Source organism: Piliocolobus tephrosceles, chromosome 12 (assembly GCF_002776525.5).
Source record: "Piliocolobus tephrosceles isolate RC106 chromosome 12, ASM277652v3, whole genome shotgun sequence".
Taxonomy (NCBI): Eukaryota; Metazoa; Chordata; class Mammalia; order Primates; family Cercopithecidae; genus Piliocolobus; species Piliocolobus tephrosceles.
Window position 1 is genome coordinate 50332553 of NC_045445.1, and position 20296 is coordinate 50352848.

Genomic DNA, 20296 nt, shown 5'->3' on the forward strand with positions numbered 1-20296 from the left:
CACTGCAAGCTCTGCCTTCCGGGTTTACGCCATTCTCCTGCCTCAGCCTCCCGAGTAGCTGGGACTACAGGCGTCTGCCACCTCGCCCGGCTAGATTTTTGTATTTTTTAGTAGAGACGGGGTTTCACCGTGTTAGCCAGGATGGTCTTGATCTCCTGACCTCGTGATCCGCCCGTCTCGGCCTCCCAAAGTGCTGGGAATACAGGCTTCAGCCACCGCACCCGGCCAGCTTTCGAAACTTTAAAGCATTATACAAATTGTAAAATTCCCTTATGGAAGAAGTACAGAACTCTTTAACGAGGATGGCATCTTTCTACCCTGTCTAGAATTAAAACACAATGACTAATTAATGTAAGAAATTTATATTTGTACTGCTTTTCATTTTCCAAGGCACTTAGTGGACTTTGTCTCAGTTGGCTGGTCCCAGTAACAAAATAATGATGTCAGGGTAGGTAATATTAGTCTCATCTTATAAATGAAGAAATTGTGGCCAAGAAGTCAAGTGATTTAGCAGAGTTCTCATATATTCTATATGGCAAAGTTAGCCAGCACCAATACCCAGGCATGCTGACAACTAGTTCCATGCATATTCCATGAGGTCAATTGCCTCTTCCAAGTAGCAATAGAAACAAATTTCACCCATATTCTATCCTAGCCCCCTTAATAAATTTAATTAACAATAACTATGAATCCCTCAGCATCCCTTCCAGTCTGTGGCTTAGTGTACTGTACGTTTGCTGTTAATCTACAGTATAGAATTTATACATAGTATTTCCTACTCTAGGAACTGAATGCTTGAGTGTTTGGGTTATTGCACTGACAGAAGATTGAATGTATTTTCTTTGATAGGGAAGTAAAACTTTATTTTTTTCAGCAAGTGTTAAATTTTACAGTGAATTACAGGTCAATGAAAACATCTCCCATCTAAACAGAGCTGCTTCTCCTCTAAAGCATCCTTATGGTTTTCCAAGACAGCACTGCCCCAGCTTCCTCGTTGTAATAACTGATGTTATTTGATGTTGTTGATGTCCGATACACATTATGGCATTTAGATTTCTATCCACTAGCTTGTAAACTCAAGAGCTCAGGTGCCGTGCCTGTTTTTGCTCACCATCATACTCCTAGATTCTAGAGCAGAGTCAGCCACAGAATAGGCACTCAAATTTGTTGATTAGATGGATGAATTAATTACTTAAATGATGGGGGAAAAAAAACAAACATGCTCAACTGGGCACAGTGGCTTACACCTGTAATCCCAGCACTTTGGGAGGCCGAGGCGGGTGGATCACCTGACCTCAGGAGTTCGAGACCAGCCTGGCTAACATGGTGAAATCCCGTCTCTACTAAAAATACAAAAATCAGCCGGGCATGGTGGTGCACGCCTGTAATCCCAGCTACTTGGGAGGCTGAGGCAGGAGAATCGCTTGAACCCGGGAGGCGGAGGTTGCAGTGAGCCGAGATAGCACCATTGCACTCCAGCCTGGGCAAAAGAGCAAAACACCGTCTCAAACAAAAAAAAAAAAAAAATAAAAGGATGAAAATAAATATATATATATATATATATATATATACACTCACTAAATTTGTAAATGAAACCAAACTGGGATAGAAGGCTGGCATCTTAAAATACATAATAATAATTTTATATGACCATGACAAATGGGAGAAATTACCAGAAATGAAACAAAACAAGTATTGACAAGGCAAGACAAGTAACTTGTCAGAAATGATTGTTAATATTATATGTGTGGTAGAAACATATTGTATTGACCTCATGCTTAGGCACCATATTTCCAGAGGAAGAGTGACAAAATTGTGGGTGTTTGGTGGGGAAGAGAAAAATGAACTATCTAAAAACCAGGTCCACGTGAAGACTGGTTAGTGTCTTCTCACAGATGCTTAACCTAGGGAAAAGAAAACTTAGAGGGCGTATGAGAGCGGCCCAGATATTTGGAGGTCTGTTATGTTGAAGAGGGATTGCGCTGGTTAGTAGATGGTGTGCAGATTACCACCATCCCACTCCTACCCCCACAACAGATATCACAACATTTTTCCCATTGTAATCTAGGCAGTACATATCAATTGATCTAAATTGGCAAATTAGGTGGAGCTGTCAAAGATAATTACGCAACAAACTTTTATACTGTATATAAAATTTAGGAAAACCATTTTTATTTCCAAGGCAATAGGAAGATGAAATTTTATCTTAACTACAACTTTAGTATCTAGATAAACTGACACTTTATAGGCTTTGAAGACAATGCTTTCTTTAATAAAACTTGCACAGGCTTACTTTGGATGTTTTACATTAGCCAACACAATTTTTAAAACATTAATTTTCACACAAAACATCATATTATGACTTAAATATTCATCTGAACAATGTTTTGCAGCATTTGGAAAAACTATAAAACAATAGATCTGTAATGTTCTCAAAAGGAAAAGAAAGTAAAATACTGAATGTTTCAGCCCTAAAAAATTATTATCTTTTAAAAGAAAAATGCATTTCTATGGACTCATGGCAACAAAAAAAGGAGGAAAAAAAGAGAAATTGTTAGTGTCTTAGTGAACAATGACTTCTTGCACAATGCACTAAGCTTTGTATTTTCTTTGAATTTTTTCTATTTAACCTGCATTCTTGCTGACAAGCAACCTACTTTTAGAAGCTACTCACCATCCTCAAAGAAGAAACTTGTATTTCTGACTTTATTTTTCCTTAAGAGAGACTTCTACAAAACCTCTCTGCCATCTCTGAGTTCAGAACTAGTACCAAAATGAATGGGAGTTAGAAGTTGCAGATTTCATCACTTTATAAGGAAGAACTTCTTAACAAAGCAAACTGTCTAAATAATGGAATGGGCTACTCGTGAGGTCATTTTTCAAACAGAGGCTAAGCCCACAAGTAAAGGAGTTGTAGAAGGGATTCCTGCAATCCATGAGAAGCTAGAAAAAAATCCATGGTTCCTAAATGCTTGAATATGGGCCAGCTTATTAGAACCCCCTAAAAAATTTGTTAAAAATATAGATTCCTGGGCCCCACTGCAGATATTTCAAGAGCAGGGATCTGGAATCTGCACTTTTGGTAAATCCTCTATGTGATTTTGACGTGCAGCTATGTTTGGGAATCACTGGATTAGATGATCTCTAATATCCCTGCAAAACCAAGAGTCTATATAGTGAATTGTGAAGATATCAGATTGTGGCAGGTTTTCTATTAAAGGGGGACTTCAAACGATGGGAAAACTGGTGAACTGCCAAAAAGCCTTAGTTTTGCAAGTTTCAAAAGCTTGAAGAAGACTGATACATGTTAATCAAGCTCATGATGGTCATGTGCCCAATTTATCCACATGTACAATGGGGAATCATCTTTTACAGAGACTTGGATTCTCATGTCCACTCTCTAGATAGCCCATTCCAGAATCAATGCACCAAAGTAACAATAGTCAGAGGAGATCTTGCAAGCATAGGCTGAAGCAAATAGAATCAAATCATCCGTTTTCATATTTCTTTTATTATGAACATTTCAAATATATGCAAAAATAAAGAGTATACTATAATCGTGTATACACCCATCACACAGTTTCAACACCTGTCCAGCCTCGCTTTATCTAAACCTCTACCACCGACGACTAATCACCAGATTATTTTAACCAAATCCAAGATATCACGTCACTTAAGCCAGAAGCATTTCAGTATGTATCTCTGAAAAATAAGAATTTTTTCTAAAGCATAACCACAATACCTTTATCACAACTGAATGAAAATGAACAATTACTTAATATCATAAAATATACAGCCAGTGTTCAAATTTTCCTGACTATCTTTTTTCTAAGCTTGTTTGATCCATACATAAATAAGGATTAGAACTCTCAAGGAAAGGAAATAACATTCAATTGGTTAATGTGTCTTAGTTTGTTGCTAGAGTTGTTGTTGTTGTTGTTGTTGTTGTTGTTGTTGTTGTTTTAATGATTTATAGAGTTTAATGGAGAGGCAATGTTCAGGCTAGCTTTAAAAGAGAACCCTAAGGAATTATTTAGGTTTATTTTAATCTATAGATTTGTCTATAGGCTCCACTTCCAGATCTCTTATTTTCCCCCTTACAGTTCTTTTAGTACAACTTTATTGAGATAGAATTCACATACTGTGCCACTGATCCTTTTAAATGTATAATTAAATGGGTTTTGGTATGCTTACAAAGTTGTGCAACCGGCCGGGCGCGGTGGCTCAAGCCTGTAATCCCAGCACTTTGGGAGGCCGAGACGGGCGGATCACCAGGTCAGGAGATCAAGACCATCCTGGCTAACACGGTGAAACCCCGTCTCTACTAAAAACTACAAAAAACTAGCCGGGCGAGGTGGCGGAGCCTGTAGTCCCAGCTACCGGGGAGGCTGAGGCAGGAGAATGGCGTGAACCCGGGAGGCGGAGCTTGCAGTGAGCTGAGATCCGGCCACAGCACTCCAGCCTGGGTGACAGAGCGAGACTCCGTCTCAAAAAAAAAAAAAAACAAAGTTGTGCAACCATCACAGCAATCAATTTTAGAACATTTTCATCACCTCAGAAAGAAACTCCTTACTCTTTAACTATCAGTCCCCCAACATCCCCGTCTAACCTGTCTTCTAGTCCTAAGTAATCACTAATCTATTTCTCTTTCTATACATTTGCCAGTTTTGTACATTTCATATACATGGAATCATATAAGATGCAGTCTTTTATGACTGGCTTCTTTCACTTAGCGTAATGTTTTGAAGATACATACGTGTTATAGCCCGTATCAGTACTTCATCTCTTTTTAAAGTTGAATAATATTTCATTGTGTGGATATATTACACTTTATTTAGACATTTATCAGTTGATGTACATTTGGGATTTTTCCAACTTTTGGCCATTGTGGATGATGCTGCAATAAACTATTATGTAGAAGTTTTTGTGTAGATGTTTGTTTTTACTTCTCTCGGGTATATAACTGGAAGTGGAATTACTGGATCTTATGGTATCTCTATGCTTAACTTTTTAAGACACTGTCAGACTGTTTTCCAAAGTGGCTGCAGCGTTTTTACAGTCCATCAGCAGTGTATGAATGTTATGCTCCTCATTTCTTCCACATCCTCATCAACACTTGGTATTATCTAACTTTTTATAGCCATCCTAATAAGTGTGATGTGGCATCTCATTGTGGTTTTGATTTGCATTTCCCTTATAATTAGTGATGCTGAGCATCTTTTTATGTGCTTGTTGATCATTTGTACATCTGTGGGGAAAAGTCTTTTCAGATCCTTTGCTCATTTTTAAATTGGGTTATCTTTTTATCTTTGAGTTGTAAGATTTTTAAAAATATGTTCTAGATGACTTCCTTATCACATATATTATTTGTAAATATTTTCCCTTATTCTGTGAGTTGTCTTTTTACATTTCTGATAGTGTCCTTTGAAGCACAAACGTTTTGCATTTTCATGAAGTCCTATTTTTTTATTTTTTCTTTTGTTGCCCTTGCTTTTGGTGTCATATCTAAGAATTCATTGCCTAACTCAAGACCAGACTTACTACTGCTTTCTTCTAACAATTTTATAGTATAATCCATTTTTAGTTAATTTTGTATATGCTGTGAGGTGAGGGTCCAACTTCATTCTTCTGCATGTGGCTATCCTGTTATTCCAGCACACTTTGTTGAAAAAAGTCTATTCTTTCCCCATTAAATGGCCTTGGCAGCTTTATTGAAAATCAATTGACCACAGACACATGTGTTCATTTATGGATTCTCAATTCTATTCTACTGATCTACACGTTAGCGTTATGCCAGTACCACACTATTTTGGTAACTGTAGCTTTGTAGTAAGCTTTGAAATTGAAAAGCCGGAGTCCTAAAACTTTGTTCTCTTGCAGGATTGTGTTGGCTATTCTGGGTTCCTCGAGTTTCCATAAGAATATTAGGATCAGCTTGTAAATTTCTACAAAGAAGCCAGCTGGGGTTCTGATAGGAATTGTGTTGAATCTGTAGATCAATTTGAAGAGTGCTTCCACCTTATAAACATTGTCTTTCAACCCACAAACATGTGATGTCTTTCCATTTATTTAGATCTTTTTTAATTTCTTTCAACAAAGTTTTGTGTTTTTAAGAGTGTTACTTTTGCACTTATTTTTATTCTGCACTTCTTTTTTAAAATTTACTTCTAAATATTTCATTCTCTTTGATGTCATTGTAAATGCATTCTTTTGAACTTTCATTTTTGGATTCTCTCTTAAAATGTATTTGTTGAAGAAACCATGTTGTTTTTCTGCAGAGTTTCTCCCCCTCAACACGCAGACACACACACACACACACCTGCACTCTAAACCTAAGTCTGGATGTTGTTGCTTACATCACTACAATGTTAACATATTTTTCCTTGTATTTTTCTAAAAATTCATAGTTATATCTAGGAGCTTGACAGGATTCAAATTGCATTTTTTGACAAAAAATACTTTCTACGTGCTGCTGTTTTTCCATCAACAGGCTTATGATATATGGTTAATACTCTTTTTGTAATGTTGGAAGACATTAATTATTATTACCTAGATCCAATAATTCATTAAAGGTTGTAATTTTATCATTCCTTCGTAATTTATTAGCTGGGAATCTTTTTAAAACACTTTCCTTGCCAACTCCTTCATTACACCAAGGAAGAATTTGTATTAAAAAAAGCAGGTTAAATGTTCGAGTCATTCTCTTTATTTACCAGTTTTAAAATAATGAGCTAGCTTTCTAGGTTTGGCCAAACTGAGCAATTATGTTTTTAAGTGTTTTTATGAATTTGTATATTTAAACATATTTGTTATATTTCAGTTCATTGTAGTTGTTATCTTTACTGATGCTCAAATTGCCCCATGTTTGACTGATGACAGCCTTTTCAAGTCCTTTTGACTCAACTCTAATAGCGTTTTTAGCTTCCTTGCTATCTGGTGTGACAAGAGATTTTATGTTCATCTTGGACATTTCTTGCCACATATCTGAAGTCAGCCATTTATTTAAGTAATCCTGGGTCCTTTTATTAGGAAATAGCATTTAGAACCATCCTATGGGCACTACAGGTGAATTTGGACACTGAGATGTTCATTGTTTCTAAGTATTTTTAGTGGACAGAGCTTAAAAATGTTTTTTAAATGACAAAACTGAGTTCATTCTGATGCCTTCCATAATTGGATAATCTTAAGAGGTCTTTCCTTCAGGCTATGAAAAATCTGGCAAAGTATTCCTGTTCCATAAGATTATCCCTGTGTCAAATGATTTTTTTAAAAAATATTGTATCACCAGAAACTGTGACTTGCTCTTGGACAATGATAGGTAAATAGTTGACTAATTCTTACTGTCTAATTTCCTTTTTACATACCTATGGCTGCCATAATTTCTGAATAAAACATTAGATGATCTCATGAGTATTGTTGTAAAAATGAGGACAATAGGACAAAGTATTTGAAATCAGGACTATCTGGAAAATATAACCTGTATAGTTGCCACATAAATATTCTAGGCCAAAGACGACAAATACGTTGGCCTATGAACATGTTCAATATCAATGATTAGGACAGCAGTTGCTAAATTGGGTCCTGAGCTGTTCTAGTCCTGCTAATAAATGTTCCATAAACAAAAGAAACTCATGTTCACAAAAGTTTTGGAAATGTAGGATTGAAAAACAACACAACAGATTTCTTTACTTCAGGACTCCAAGAGACATTAATGTTTTAATATGCAACGTGACTCTTCTGGAAGGGAAATAGTATGCAGTGTTTATACACTTATTTGAATGCTTCACGGAACCCTTTTGTACATAACAAGTTGTGAATGCTGGACCAGGCTGTTCTTTTAAATTAATCACATTACAATTATGTACTCCTGAAGCTCAGGTCAATCTATTTCAAACTGATCAGGATAAGACTTTGGGAGATCTTGTTCATTGAATGTTGGAGTGTGTGTGTGTGTGCGCGTGTGTGTGTGTGTGTGTGACTCTGAAGGTAACTCTATCTCTGGTATCCAAATGCAATCTTGGTTTGGCCTTCTATCTACTGACTACACTATAATTCTGTTTTGTGTGTGTGTGTATAACTGTGTTATAAAAATAGAATTCTTTGTTATGTGTGGAGGACACTATTTGACAGATCTCAATGATTGACCATTGGGAATATCTGAGAGCCACAAAACCATCCACAGCTGTTACTTTGAATCTTTGTGCTGTCCATTTTGGGCTGATCCCTCACAACTAGTGTTAGTCATGTTGCTTCCATTCTAGGCAGACAATAGTAGTTGCTTTTTAAGTGGCCTCTAGGGACTCTTTTAATATAGGATTTATGTGTAGGAATCTTTGTTCTAACAAAGGATTTTTCTCACCCTTAGGTGTTCCAACATTCACTAAACGTGTGGTGCTTTCAGCGGTTGTGAGATCCTGACTACAGAACGAGGTAGCTTGGAAACTAAAAGATCCTTAAAACTTGCCAGTAGGTTTGGGGGTTTCTCAGAGTTGATTAAACTTTTGGAAAATGGCATCTATGAGAAAATGAAAAAGTAGTCTAGATCGTTACACCTAAAGACGAGTTACTCTAATATGAAGGATTGTTATTTAAAGCATTTCACAAAACTATTTATTGAGGTGCAAAAAGAAAACATTGGAACATCAATATATTTATTTTTCTCATTATTTTAAATTTTCTGTGCTGGAGTATTTTAATGTTTATTCATTAAAATGTATGTTTAAAGTAATGTGTAATGTATACATGTATGGGAGTACATGTATATAATCTATAAATCCATATACATGTATTGGGGCCCATGCTCAATAGTTTTTTAATAGACTAAAATGTATGCGGAAAAATTGATTTAGAGAATTGTGTGAATCTCTTCTTCATCAGAAGAGTGTTTTAGAGTGTATGTGTAGGAAACGGGGTTGGTTTAAATAGGAGCACGCGAGATTCAGTTACATCCATTTATTTTATTTAAATACAACAATTATTAGTGACACAGCATTCATTCATACTCAGCAAATATTTTCTGAGCATGTCCTATGCAGCAGGCATTGCCCTAGGCTCTGTGCATACGGTGGTGAACATAAACGTTGTCCTTGACCTCATACCAAACTTTCCTATCATACTAAACTTCCCTACCACTGTAGTTTAGTAGGGAAGACAGCCATCAACCAAATAATCATACACTTAAATGTACCACCAAAAATGGGTAAGTGTTATGAAGGAAAAACACAGCAAGTTACAGGAAGCTACAAGAGTATAAACTGGGGCATCATCTCTATTCTGGGATTATCGAGAAAGGTTATCCTGAGAAGTGACATTTAAGCTGGGGCCTGCGGAGATTGATCGCACGATTGCCTTGTCAAGCGATAGAGGAAAAGTGGCCTAGATGGAAGTAGCGGGTATGTGTGAGGGCCTGCAGGGGTCATGAGATGAGTGAGGGCCTGTGCCACAAGGGCACAGGGTTTCAGACAATAGGGAAGCTTCAGAGATGGATCTGCCTGACAGAGAGGTGGAGTGCAGGCTAAATGACCTCAGAAGCTTTGTCCTTCTTCAATTCCAGGGGGAAAAAATCACAAACTAGTTGGAGGTACCAGAGGGCTACAGAAAACAAGAAGAGACTAGCTGGTCGGCTAGGCACAATTAAAACATCGAATTCTGCCCCAGCAGCAATTCCGGGAACTTCAAGTAATGCCCCCTGTGTGGCCCTCTAGAACCGCACCTGGTAAGAGTAAAGGGCAGTGTGTCCTCTATGTCTGCGCTACAGATGTAGACATTTTTCTTAATGGCCTGAGAATTTCATCAGCAGTAGCCAGCTGGAGGGCCTAGCAATGTGTTGTGATCATGTGTTTTCCTGAGTTATTTGAAACAAGAGGGTGTATGTACTATCCTCTTGGCAAAATTAAAGGATTTTGAGCTAGGATAAATGAGGTAGATCAGAGGGTAATTGCAGGAAGTGGGGCAGTGGCTAGCCCTGCTTGAGGGCTTAGGCCCCAGGCTGCAGAGGAGCTAAGTGGGAGAGCAATATTTGACGGTCTGTTGCCGCTGTGCCTAGTAATCGGCTAGGGGAGGAGAAGGAGGACAAGGGAGACCAGGGTTGGACGATGAGCATGAAAGAAGAGTGGGCGAGCCAGGGAGCGCTTGCCACATGGAGGGCAGGAGGCGGCTACACTGGGTCCCCAGCGCCAAGAAAGGGGCACGAGGAGGCGGCGCGGGCCCCGCCCCCTCCCCCGGCGGGCGCGGGCGCGGGCGCGAGACGCTGCGCGGCGGCAGCAGCGGGCGCGAGCTGCAGCTGTCAGGCCACCGAGGTCCAAGCCGCACTTGCTGCCCCATTGAGAACGAGGAGGCAGCAGGAGCAGTGACGGTGACACTAAGAAGCCGGACTCCCGGCACGCAGAACTGACCTACCTGGCACCCGCGGCCCTCTACTGTTTCCTTCCCATTGTGTTGGGTAAGGTGCCTGTGCGTGGGCAGGAACAGGGGCTAGGGGCTGGAGGACCCGGAAGGCCGGGAGGTGGGGGGCCTGTGAGAAGACGGAGAAAGGAAAGCGTAGTTGATCCCGAGGACCACTCATAGCTTGGGAAAAGGGACTGAGCCGCTCCCGAGGTCGGAGTTGGGGGCAGGTGACAGTGCAGGGGGGCGTTGCTGAGTAATCCCGAGCTGCTGCCAGAGCCGGGCAAAGAGGCGCAGGGCTCCGTGGGGAGCGGGTGTGGCTCAGTGCGCATGCGCCACAGCCGACTCGCTCTAAGAGCTGGGGGTGAGGTGAGAGGACCTGGGTCGGAGGTAGTTGGGACTATGTGTGACATCTCACTTTCTAGGTCCGTCATGCTAACAGTGCCCCTGTCGTAGAGATGACAGCATTCTCGTCTCCTAAGGAAGCTTCTTTTCCTTGTGTTCAGCTCGCTTGATGTCATCCAAACCTTATCTACCTATTTGTCCCTGGGCAGTCTACTGGGGAAGAAGTGGCCTGGGGACGATGCTAAATTGCTATCTAGTGTGCCTTTGGGCTTATAGCCCTAGAGCTGTCGTTGTGAGGAGTGAAAGGTTAGACGTGAGATTCCACATTGGACCCTTTGAGTTGCATATAGAATATAAATGTGGGCTTGAATGTAGGAATAGCGTTTCAGTGGCATGACAGCTGTGGCATTTGGAGTCGGCATGGATGTAGCTGATAACTTGTTAGCTCTGCAAAATGAATCCAGTGCGTCAGAGGGCTTCCCCGTTACGAAGCACCTACCACCACCACCAACGCCAAGTATTGGGTTGTATTGGAAACACACTCAAACATTCGATCATTTCTCATCCGTGTTGAATTTTACATAAAGATAGCCGCGCCCAATTCTTCAGTGCAGTATTTCCAATTATTGTGCCAGCATTCAACAGTGAGTTGAGTAATCCTTACCAGTGTGTCGCCACAAGATGGGCTTTCCCCACAGGTCCAACCATGGCTCCTCCCCTGTACAGACTTCCAACAGTGCCACTCTCATCCAGTGCCTAGCCCTCCCCAGTTGCTATTCCCCTACCAAGCCCTGCAGTACACATGCCTTTCAAGACTTGCCTCCGAGCAATCTGCACTACTGATTTTGAGCATCATTCCACTCCATGGCAATTGAACTGATGCCAATTTGCTTTTCTGCCTCTCTTCTCTCCCTTATCATTCTAAAATGTACTATTTTCAAAGGTTCAACTTATTTTTCTTCATTGTACTGCCTCCTCCCCCACCTCCACCCCCACCTCTAAGCATTCCCAACTAAATACAATAATTTAAATAAGGCTTTGTGGATGCAGGCACTGCAGATTCAGAAGGTTTCAAGTGTGTTAAAGAACAAAGAGCTGGGGAGTATTGGGTACAGAAATTCCTAATTCACCTTTCTGTCCAAGACTGAGACCCTGATGGGGGAAAAAAGAAAGTCAATAAACTATTCTTAGAGCATGCTCATTAATGAGTTTGTGGGGGTAGGAAGGGGCAATTGCATCTCTCTAATATTTGACTCAGTTAGAGCCAGATCTTTCTCTGAATGGGATCAAAATCAGAATAAGCGTTTTGGTCCAAATGCTTGCCCGATAGAGGACCCAGAAGGGATGCATCAGGCATTTGACTTTCCTATTTACATATTTAGTGTTATCAAAGAATTCATTTGCCTGCTTAATGCTACCTTGTTTAAAGGTTTGGATTAAATCTGGCATATTCTGGGGGAGGAAAAAATGATTTCATTTGCTTTTATACTGTGCTAGTTCTTTTTAATTTAAGTATGTACTAAAGGACATCACGTTCATTTTCAAACAATGATGAATGATTGTGGAGATGCCAGCGCCCACCTACAACATCAAGTGGAGATCATTATTCTGCTCTTGTTTTTGGTAGGAATGGGGAAATGTATATACTTATTTTTAAAATGTAAGAGTAAGGGGAGGAAAACTCGAGCATTTCCCTTGACTTTCAACAGATGGAATTCCCATTACGTCCCATCCAGAAAATGATCGAGTCAAGTTCATAACTTCTGCTCTTTAGTCACCTTATAAATAATAGTATTTGGACATCTTACAGAACTATGGATCTATTGTACCTTGGTATCAATTCAGAGGCATTAATTCTGGGCACCTACCTAATCAGTTAATTGGTAAACAAATATTTATTATCTCCTTGGAGGATCCTGGTGCTGCACACTGAAGGGGCTTCAAAGATGTACACAAACAGTGAGCTTACTATCCAGGAATTTAAAATTGATCATGTAAGAAAGACAGGAGCAGTTTGTTAACAAAATAAGGCAGTATGATGATATTATTTCAACTGTAAACAATGAGATCCTGAGCTTGCATGTTAATTTGTAAACTCCCTGAGGGCAAGACCTTGCCTTAAATATTTATTAATTCCCAACGGTATCTACGCCCAATGGATGTTTGAGTGATGAAGCTTTGCAAAGTAGATTGGGTAGGGAGAAACCAGAAGCAGGGAGAGAACTTTCACAATAGATTAGATGTGAGAAGGTGTGGGCCAAAATGAGGATGGTAGCACAGGACTAGAAAAATGATACTTCAAGGGAAAATCAGCAGGATTGAATGAAGGCAAGGAGACAAATCTAAACTGTATTCATTTTTCCTTCTAGCAAATAAATGGGAATTGGAGACAGTAGAGGAGAGTGGAGGGTTTCCTTAGTAAGGACACAACACACAATAGGCACTATAGTGTTTGCTCAAATATCAGTAGCATGATTGGACCAGAAGACCCTGAAGGTCCTTTCAATGCTGAGACTCTGTGCCATATGCAGATGTTCAAGCTTGTTGAGAAACAAGGCATTCTCAAATATGGAAGAAAGAGAAAAGGAAGAATTCTTACACTTTCACTAGCAGGCCCTTTCTGAGAAGGGTTAATACAGAGCCATAAGGCCCGCACCAGTACATGAAAGGAGGTGGAGGAGCCAGAGGAATAAAAATCTCAAACCAAATTTTTCAAAACATGCTTACAAATTTTTGCAAACTTCATAACTTTTCATTCTCCCCCAAATCCTGTTAAGCAGGGCAGGTATTATCTGCTCTATTTTTATGTAAGAAGATACTGAAACAGAAAGATTAAATGACCTGCCTAAGTTCATAAAATAAATGAATGGTGTAACAGTGAGGAAGATCCTGGTGTCCTGATGGCTGCCAGCTAGCTCAGTGCTCTTGACACTGAACCACATTGCTTTTCCTCTTTTTTCCTTGGCATAGAGCCTATAGGCCCAGAAGTTATGTGTGTACATAACCAAATAGGGAATGCACAAGCAACTGCAGCATTATCTCAGACAGTTATTAATACATCATCATTATTCCTGGAGCTGAGCATTTGGTTTCCATATTCACTCAGTCCTTGACCTGTCTATTGAGTTTATCTGCAACTGAGAGAATAGGGTCAGTGAGTCTTTTAATGATGTGAACACCTGTTTGCTAGGAACTTAAGGAAGCTCATGTGGCATGGATGCTTAATACTAGCCATCAGAATCATGCCCAAGTTTGTACTTCTGTTACTTTTCAAAATGAGAGTTCAAGTGTTCTGCTCTGTAAAATTATCCTACAGACCGGTATAAAAAAATAAAAAGTGTGCTAACACTTGTTTCATCTCCATTTAAAGAAATGTTTGTTACTTGAGCTAATTCCAAAGACAGCAATTTGGGAGCAGGAAAAAGAGAACAACAATCAGGAATTGTAGGAAACTTGAGAATTCTGTAGAGTGTATATAAACCAAGAAGGAGTATAAAGCCTATCCATTTAGGAGATATTATTTAAATTCATAATTACTGATTTAGATATCTAATGAATCCTTATTATAAGTTTTATCTGTATTTAGAAAATAACATGAGATTATTAAGCAGCAGTTTTTTTTTTAAAGCTTCGTTCTTCCTCAATAAGAAATAACACTACACAGATCTAGGCACTGTTTTTCTTCTTAGACCAGTACTCTTGATGCTGCTTAAATAAGACTCTTGCCATAATTAGTTATAATATTAAATGAATGTATATTTAAATTCAGTAACACTAGCTAAATATTAAAACTGGTGTTTAAGACAGAACCTACTGGGTGCAGCGGCTCACGCCTGTGATCCCAGCACTTTGGTAACATGAGGCTGGCAGATCGTTTGAGCCCAGGAGTTTGAGAACAACCTGGGCAACATGGTGAAACTCCATCTCTACAAAAAATACAAAACTTAGCCAGGCATGGTGGTGCGCGCCTGTAGTCCCAGCTACTCGGAAGGATGAGGTGGGAAGGTTACTTGAGCCCAGGAGGTCAAGGCTGCAGTGAGCCATGATTGCACCACTGCACTCCAGCCTGGGCGACAGAATGAGACCCTGTCTCAAATTTTAAAAAATAATAAATAGAAGAGAAATGACCTAAACCAATTAATAAAATAATTAGCCAAGATAATATACTTTATTGTAAACAGGAAGCCCACAAACACAACTTTTTTCTGCTCTCTAATTATGTGGAATCAATTGCAGAGACAACCTTGAGACAGACTGGTGAGTGCACTAACAACTTTCTTGGAGATGGGAATGTTGGTAGGTATAAAGGGAAGAAGTTTCATCTCTGACTTAGGATTTAAACATATCTTAGATTGCTCTGTACTTTCCTTTTCCTGAATGTCATCTATTGTGAATATCGTATACTTTCTTTAATTTGCTTTTACTTTGAATGGAGAATTCAATTGACAGACAATATAAAAAGTTAAAAAATTATATAAATTACAAATTAGGACAAGTTAAAGTTCTTGGAATAAAATTATTTTGCTTATGTTAAGCCTAGGTAGTATTTTGAACTTTTATTTTTGAGAAGCACCCTCTATAGGTTACCTCAGGTTGCTGTGGGTTCTTTTTTTTCTGACTTGAATATATTTTTATATATAGACTTAACGTTATTTTATTATAGATTTTTTAAAATAATGTTTTCTATTCTGTTTTATAGCACCCTAAAAAGAAAGAATAAAACAACAACAGGAAAAAAAGGAAAATATTTAAATTGTGACAAAAACCCACTGGGTAGGTATTTCAAGGGGGCACACTGTGGATTTGGGATATTTTAATATTTGATCTCTTAAAAACGAATATTAGAAAAATATATAGCTAGTACACAGGCATTCCAAAATCATTTTAAGGGAAACTAAATTTTGTAAAATTATATTCAAATATGTGTGCTTCCAGAAACTGTTTTGCATGCACTCCTTTGATTAGTGGTTCGTTTTCATCCCTTTGGGTCTATCGTATAAATATCATCCAATTAACTTCATCACTGTTGAGTTCCCACAATAGGCCTAGTATGAAAGTACCTAACAGAATATAGGAAAAGGTAGTATTCATTCAGTAAGCATTTGATATTTTTATTTTAAGATACATTCTAGGTATTCCATATGTAGACATGTTGTGGAGGTAACAAGTAGGTTATTGTATAAACATTAGCACTTTAAATTTTACAGTATGTTTTCAAGTGTTGCTATTATAGAATTAAAACCTAAATCCAAAAACTAATAAGCTATTCAAGATTTCCTTCCTTCATGACAGCTGTTATATTGATATCAGTCAATTGTCATCAACTTAAATGCCATTGTTCCATGAAGAAAAAAATTACTTGAGAGGGTGTTCCTATCAATGCAAGTATAATGGGGTAAATGCCTGAAGAAATGTAACCTTGTTCTCTCTTTCAAATTCTGGGGTACAGTCTAATTCTGGCCCAGACCTCTACCAACAGAATCAAGAATCCAGTTTATGTAGCTTTCTCTTCTCAGTAATTCTTGTATCCATCAGGAGCAGACTTCAAACCCCAAGTCAATTTCATCCTATTTGCCTATTGTTTGGAACTGTCCAAACCAGAAGCTAAAGTTGTCACACATTTGAGTGGCATTCTTGTTCTAGGCTTCCTCTCCTAGAACAGGGTCAGAACTGAACCAAATTACAAGACCATCTGCTAGTCCATTTACCCATGGCACTCAGCCATTTTCCTGGCACGACAAAAGACCTCAGAAAAACAAGACCTATTTTTCCCCTTATGCAAAATTAGTTTTATTTCTTCTGCTGTACTACATCAATTAATGAGCATAAATCAAGAGAAGTTGAATGAGAAGGCCTCATAATTCAGAGAAATTTGCTATGGAGTTGATTTCAGTTTCAGGTTTAACTGTTTTCCCTCCTACTTTTCCTTTTATTTTCAGGTTCTCTTGGTTACAAACTCCTTCCCTTCTGGTGCTGCAAAAATGAGTGGGAAATCCCTGCTCTTAAAGGTCATTCTCTTGGGTGATGGTGGAGTTGGGAAAAGTTCGCTTATGAACCGTTATGTAACCAACAAATTTGACTCCCAGGCTTTTCACACCATAGGGGTAGAGTTCTTAAATCGAGATCTGGAGGTAGATGGACGCTTTGTAACCCTCCAGATCTGGGACACTGCAGGGCAGGAACGTTTCAAGAGCCTTAGGACACCCTTCTACAGGGGAGCAGACTGCTGCCTCTTGACCTTCAGCGTGGATGATCGGCAGAGCTTCGAGAATCTTGGTAACTGGCAAAAAGAATTTATTTACTATGCAGATGTGAAGGACCCTGAGCATTTCCCCTTTGTAGTTCTGGGTAACAAGGTAGACAAAGAGGATAGGCAAGTGACTACTGAGGAGGCGCAAGCCTGGTGCATGGAGAATGGGGATTACCCTTATTTAGAAACTAGTGCCAAAGATGATACTAATGTGACAGTGGCCTTTGAAGAAGCTGTCAGGCAGGTGTTGGCTGTAGAGGAACAGCTGGAGCATTGCATGTTGGGTCACACCATTGATTTGAACAGTGGCTCCAAAGCAGGGTCTTCGTGCTGTTAAAGATAGGGAGCCTTTTAAAAATGTGCCCCAAATTGGTCAGTCAGTAGTGTAAGAATAACTGTGCCCCTCTAAGAGTGCACACACACACACACACACACAAGAGGGTAAGAGACAAGGTTCTGATTGTGAAACAGAGCCTTTCAAATTGAAGTGTAGATCTATAAAAGAAAAAAGAAAAAAAAAAAAGCTCTATCAAGCCAAGTGTATTTTGTGTAATTTCTGCTATTTCCCCTTCATGTCTGTCTCAGGACATATCAGAAAGTTTTAGTCCTGAGACAGTTAAATATTTTTTAAATCACAATTTAGACCTAGAACCCAGCTGCATGAAAGAGTTAAAGAGCTACAACTATTTCTTAAAGTGTTCCATTAATCAACTAACAAATGTCACTATCAAACTCTTGCCAAGCAGTTTCTGACATTTCTGCCAAAGGGGAAAAAATCAGACTTTGAGCTCTATTACAGTAAAAATAATAATGCAAATAAGGATTCCTAGGCTTGAATTATAAAGAAGTTGTAATGATTAGGAGTGCAGAAGTATAATGATATACACTGACTTGTTTAAATCCTTATATATGGTTTGCTCCCATCTGAGCTTTTCAAAAAATACCATCTCAGTAAGAGATACTCTAATGACCCTGGCAATTGATTATACTTCTTGTGTTTGAAGTCATAGGATACAAGTGAATGGATTATGCTTAAATATGCCAACCACCTTTGCAAATAAATGGTTGGTCTGCTTTTCCTTCCTAAGTCTACTTTTGCTGCATAGAGATGTTGCTTCTCTGACAACCTCTTACCAATTTAGCAATGCTGCTTAGTATATGAAATTGGATGCAGTGCTCTCTGCTCATAATTTAAATGGTCCTTCGATCCAACATGCTGGGCTCATGGAGAAGGCTTCAGAAAAGACTGGGGGATAATGAACTTTTCTCACAGGGCTCCTTAACTCAAATATTTGTTGTAGAAGAAGGAACTGGTTTCTTATATGTTGCACTATATGTTCAACTAGCCTAATGAAGAGCAGATTTTAACCCAGTGTTAGAATGAATTTCCCATAATCAGAGTTGTCCAACAGTGGAATGGACTGCCTTAATAATGAGCTCCCTGCCTCTGAAAATATTCACTGGATGACCATCTGTTAGAATATCATAAAAAGATTTTCTGTACTGGCTACATGTTCAGTATAAAGTCCTTTCTGGCTCTAAGTTCTATGAATCTATAAATTACATCAGTGCCATGCTGTGGTTAGATTTATCTGATGATAACAGCTAAGACTATGGAGAGGGACTTTTAAAATTCTCAAACCATTCTGTGATCAATCTTTAACAGCAACTACATAGCTCTTCCTTTTGCTTTTGCACTGTGGCAGAAAAAATTCTTGAGCTCTGAGTAATCTTCATGTGCACTGATAAAAATCATCTTAAAGCTCCCATGTTAAATATAAAAATGGTTTGACAATTTTTGATTACCATGACTGCCAGTTATATACTGTATTATGAATATGCAGTGTGGTTCTTGTTGGTTGATCTGTTTATCCTGCATAGATTTTAATCTGTACTTTAAAACATCTATGATAAAAATAGTGACAGACAGAAATTACCCCAAAAAGAGACCTAGGCCAGGAAGGGGGTGGGAGCTTTCATAGGAATACAGCCTAGAACTCTCCATTGTAGCCACATATGGAATCAGCCTTACTTACATGTAGGACCTTTGTGCTTTAAGAGCTCTGGGACATATTGGCAAAATATAAAAAAAGAGGACAGTATTTCAACCCAGTCATACTCAATATTTCCAATGAAGATATAATCCTTACCCCATTGATCAATTAACTTTGATGCCAGAAGTCAAAGCCAGAACTGGGACCCCACAGCTCTTAAGTACTGGTCCCTATCCTGCCTATGCCTATAGCCAGCCACACTGGTTTCCGAGTTCTATGATCATTTTGCTACAATCATGTTAGGGTGAAAATCTGTACGTCAGAACTGTTAAATGCTAATTATTTTCAAGTGCATGAGACCTGGGGCCTTCTCTTTCTACTTGCACTCTGCTTATACTAGTTTCTATTTGTAGATCTCAGGTCTTCATCATAAAGACCTCCATCAACTCACAAAAGTACTTGTCTCTATTAGAGTGGCATGTGGTCATTTGAGTTAAAAAAAAAATTACATGGGTATCAGATTCATAGGCATCCTGTCCATCTAAGACAAGTGTTAATCTTATTGGTCCATCAACTGGATCCCCTTTCCTCTTAGCCATACCATTATTTTCTGCCAAATTACCATTCAATATCTTAATGAAAGCACTCAACATTAAGTGACATAAACAGTGGCATTTGGGTAAGCAACACTCAGTGGGGTGCTGACATATAGTTTGGGTAAGATTAAAAAACACCAAAGGCTGAAATCTGTGAGTACCAAGAACTGTGCATATAGGTTTAGAAATTGACTGTGTACCCTAGAATGTGCAGTGTAATATTTTCAATAGGTGTTTTTTTAAGAACACTAGATTTTTGGAATAATATATTTCTAATTAGGACTATACTGTTTTTCAATGGTCTGTTAAAACATCGTACAGAATATTTATTTAGTTTATTGTCATGTATTGGCTAACTTTCAGGGGCCTCAGATTCCATATGTCTTCAGTGGATTGATGAATATCAGGTTAATTTGTGCCTGCCCCAGCCATCTCTACTTTATTCTGAGGTATTCCACAATCCTCTTGTTGCAGGTGCTGCTAAAAAAGAATCTCAAAATTGTATATCAAATATTTTCTTTCGACTGTAAAAAATCATCTGTGTTAAAGTGAATAAAAAGTGCATTTTGAATAACCAACACACAACGTTTGTGTTTCTTCCCTCCCTTTGTCTTTTTGAGCAATGGGTGGGTGTGATGGACAGTACTTATTAATCAAGTCACTCTTTCAGGCTGCACTGGATGTGGCCTCTGGATCATGTTTCATGTGATACTCCAAGCAGCCACTAC

The 20296-nt window shown here is 38.9% G+C and overlaps 1 protein-coding gene across 3 annotated transcripts in view; it reads left to right on the forward strand.

Moving 5' to 3' along the window:
* RAB9B (RAB9B, member RAS oncogene family) overlaps positions 1-19466 on the forward strand; it is an 85156-nt gene extending 65690 nt beyond the window's left edge. For 2 of the 3 annotated variants that reach the window (XM_023201550.2, XM_023201551.1), the window contains 4 exons: positions 8366-8430; positions 9554-9715; positions 15428-15501; positions 16668-19466. In XM_023201550.2, coding sequence (XP_023057318.1) covers positions 16710-17315 — 606 coding nt within the window. In that variant the 5' untranslated portion in view covers positions 8366-8430; positions 9554-9715; positions 15428-15501; positions 16668-16709 and the 3' untranslated portion in view covers positions 17316-19466. Of the gene's footprint in view, positions 1-8365; positions 8431-9553; positions 9716-10243; positions 10442-15427; positions 15502-16667 lie in introns of those variants that run through there. The other variant, XM_023201552.2, reaches the window with a different exon arrangement.
* The last annotated feature ends 830 nt before the right edge of the window (positions 19467-20296 follow it).